Source organism: Rhea americana, unplaced genomic scaffold, assembly GCF_003343005.1.
Source record: "Rhea americana isolate MKP2758 unplaced genomic scaffold, rheAme1 scaffold_383, whole genome shotgun sequence".
Classification (NCBI taxonomy): Eukaryota; Metazoa; Chordata; class Aves; order Rheiformes; family Rheidae; genus Rhea; species Rhea americana.
The window spans coordinates 3,858-5,429 of NW_028186516.1; the positions used below are offsets into that span (position 1 = coordinate 3,858).

Here is a 1,572-nt window from a genome sequence, read left to right on the forward strand (position 1 = left end):
CCGTCCTCGTGCGCGGTCCGCGGCTCCCCGGGATCCGCTTACATAAGCGCAAGGTCACGTCCGCGGGGCCGCGGCCTCCCCCGGCTCGCCCCGCCGGCGGGGAGATCCCGCGGGAGCGAGGCGGCCGGAGCCCTCCGAGTCCGAGAGGCGCCTTCCCGCCCGGCGGCCCCTCCGCGGCGGAGCGGCGCTGACCGGCGGCCCCGGCGCGAGGGAGGAAGCCTCGAGCGACGGCCGCGGAGGGCTCCCGCGGGAAGCCAGCGTTAGGGCCGCGTGCTAGCGAAGCGGGCGGTTTTGCTCCGGCCGGAGCCGCCGGCGCAGCACGTCCGCCGCGTCCGGCAGCCGCGCCGTGTTCGCAGAGCGCTTTGCCCCGGCCCTCGGCCCCGGCAGCTCGGTGCTCGAAACAGCCAGCTTGGCGCTTTCCCCCCATCCCGGCTCTGAGCCCGTCCTAAACTCGTCAGCAGGCCATGCTGGTGCSGGGTAAAATTAAAAAAACGGGGTGCCGAAGCTGGCGGGCACACGGCGCAGGCTGGTCCCGCGGGCGCGCGCGTCCCGGCGAGGGGGCCGCTCGGCCAAAACGCCGTGCCGGTCCCGGCTCCCGCAGAGGACGGAGATTTCCTGGCCCTGGATCTGGGCGGCACCAACTTCCGCGTGCTGCGAGTGAGGGTGTCCGACAACGGGCTGCAGAAGGTGGAGATGGAGAACCAGATTTACGCCATCCCCGAGGAGCTCATGCGAGGCAGCGGCGTGCAGGTGGGTTTGACGCTGCCCCCCGCTTCCTTCCTCCTCCTCCTCCTCCTCCTCCTCGGGCAGCTCTGGAGCAACGGGCTGTTTTCCAGCTCTTCGACCACATTGCCGAGTGCCTGGCCAACTTCATGGACAAGCTGAACATCAAAGACAAGAAGCTGCCCCTGGGCTTCACCTTCTCCTTCCCGTGTTGCCAGACCAAGCTGGACGAGGTGGGCGGAGGCGCCGCGCGCGGACTTCGCGCTTCGAGCGGCCCGGGCGCCGCGAGCCGGTGGGGTGGCGGGGCGGGGGGGGGGGGAGCGGGGAGGAGGGCGGCTCGCCGGGGGCACGGCGCCGCCGCGCTCGATGAGCTGTCAGCTCCGCTCAGCGTCCGCGCCGCGAGACGAGCCGGCTCGGGAAGCAGAGCCCGGCGGAGGCACGTGGCCCTCTGCCGCTCGCTGCCCCGGGGGCTCGGCCGCCTTCCTCGCCCTCGCGTCACCCCGGCTTCCTGGGCTCCACGCTGCTCCGGCACGTCGGCACGTCCTCGCCGCGGACGCGCCGGGTCGCGGGGCAGGCGGGCGGCCGCGTTGCTCGCGGTCCTGCCGAGGACGAGGGCGTTTGCCCCCGGGGGGGGGGGGTCTCGTCCCGGTGCCTCGTCTCCGTTTCCCCGTGAGCCGGCCCCGAGCGCCCGCTTCGCCGTGTCTCCGTAGAGCATCCTGGTGACGTGGACCAAGGGGTTCAAATGCAGCGGCGTGGAGGGGAAAGACGTGGTCTCGATGCTGCGCAAGTCCATCAAGAAACGAGGGGTGAGAGCTTCTGCAGGCGACGGGACGGGCGCGCCGGGGCCGC

At 72.9% G+C, this 1,572-nt stretch overlaps 1 protein-coding gene across 1 annotated transcript in view; it reads left to right on the top strand.

Moving 5' to 3' along the window:
- Positions 1-1,572, top strand: part of LOC146591143 (hexokinase-2) — a 10,027-nt gene that overhangs the window by 327 nt on the left and 8,128 nt on the right. Inside the window, exons 2-4 of the mRNA XM_085313366.1 lie at positions 602-750; positions 837-956; positions 1,434-1,529. Coding sequence (XP_085169492.1) covers positions 602-750; positions 837-956; positions 1,434-1,529 — 365 coding nt within the window. The remainder of the gene's footprint in view (positions 1-601; positions 751-836; positions 957-1,433; positions 1,530-1,572) is intronic.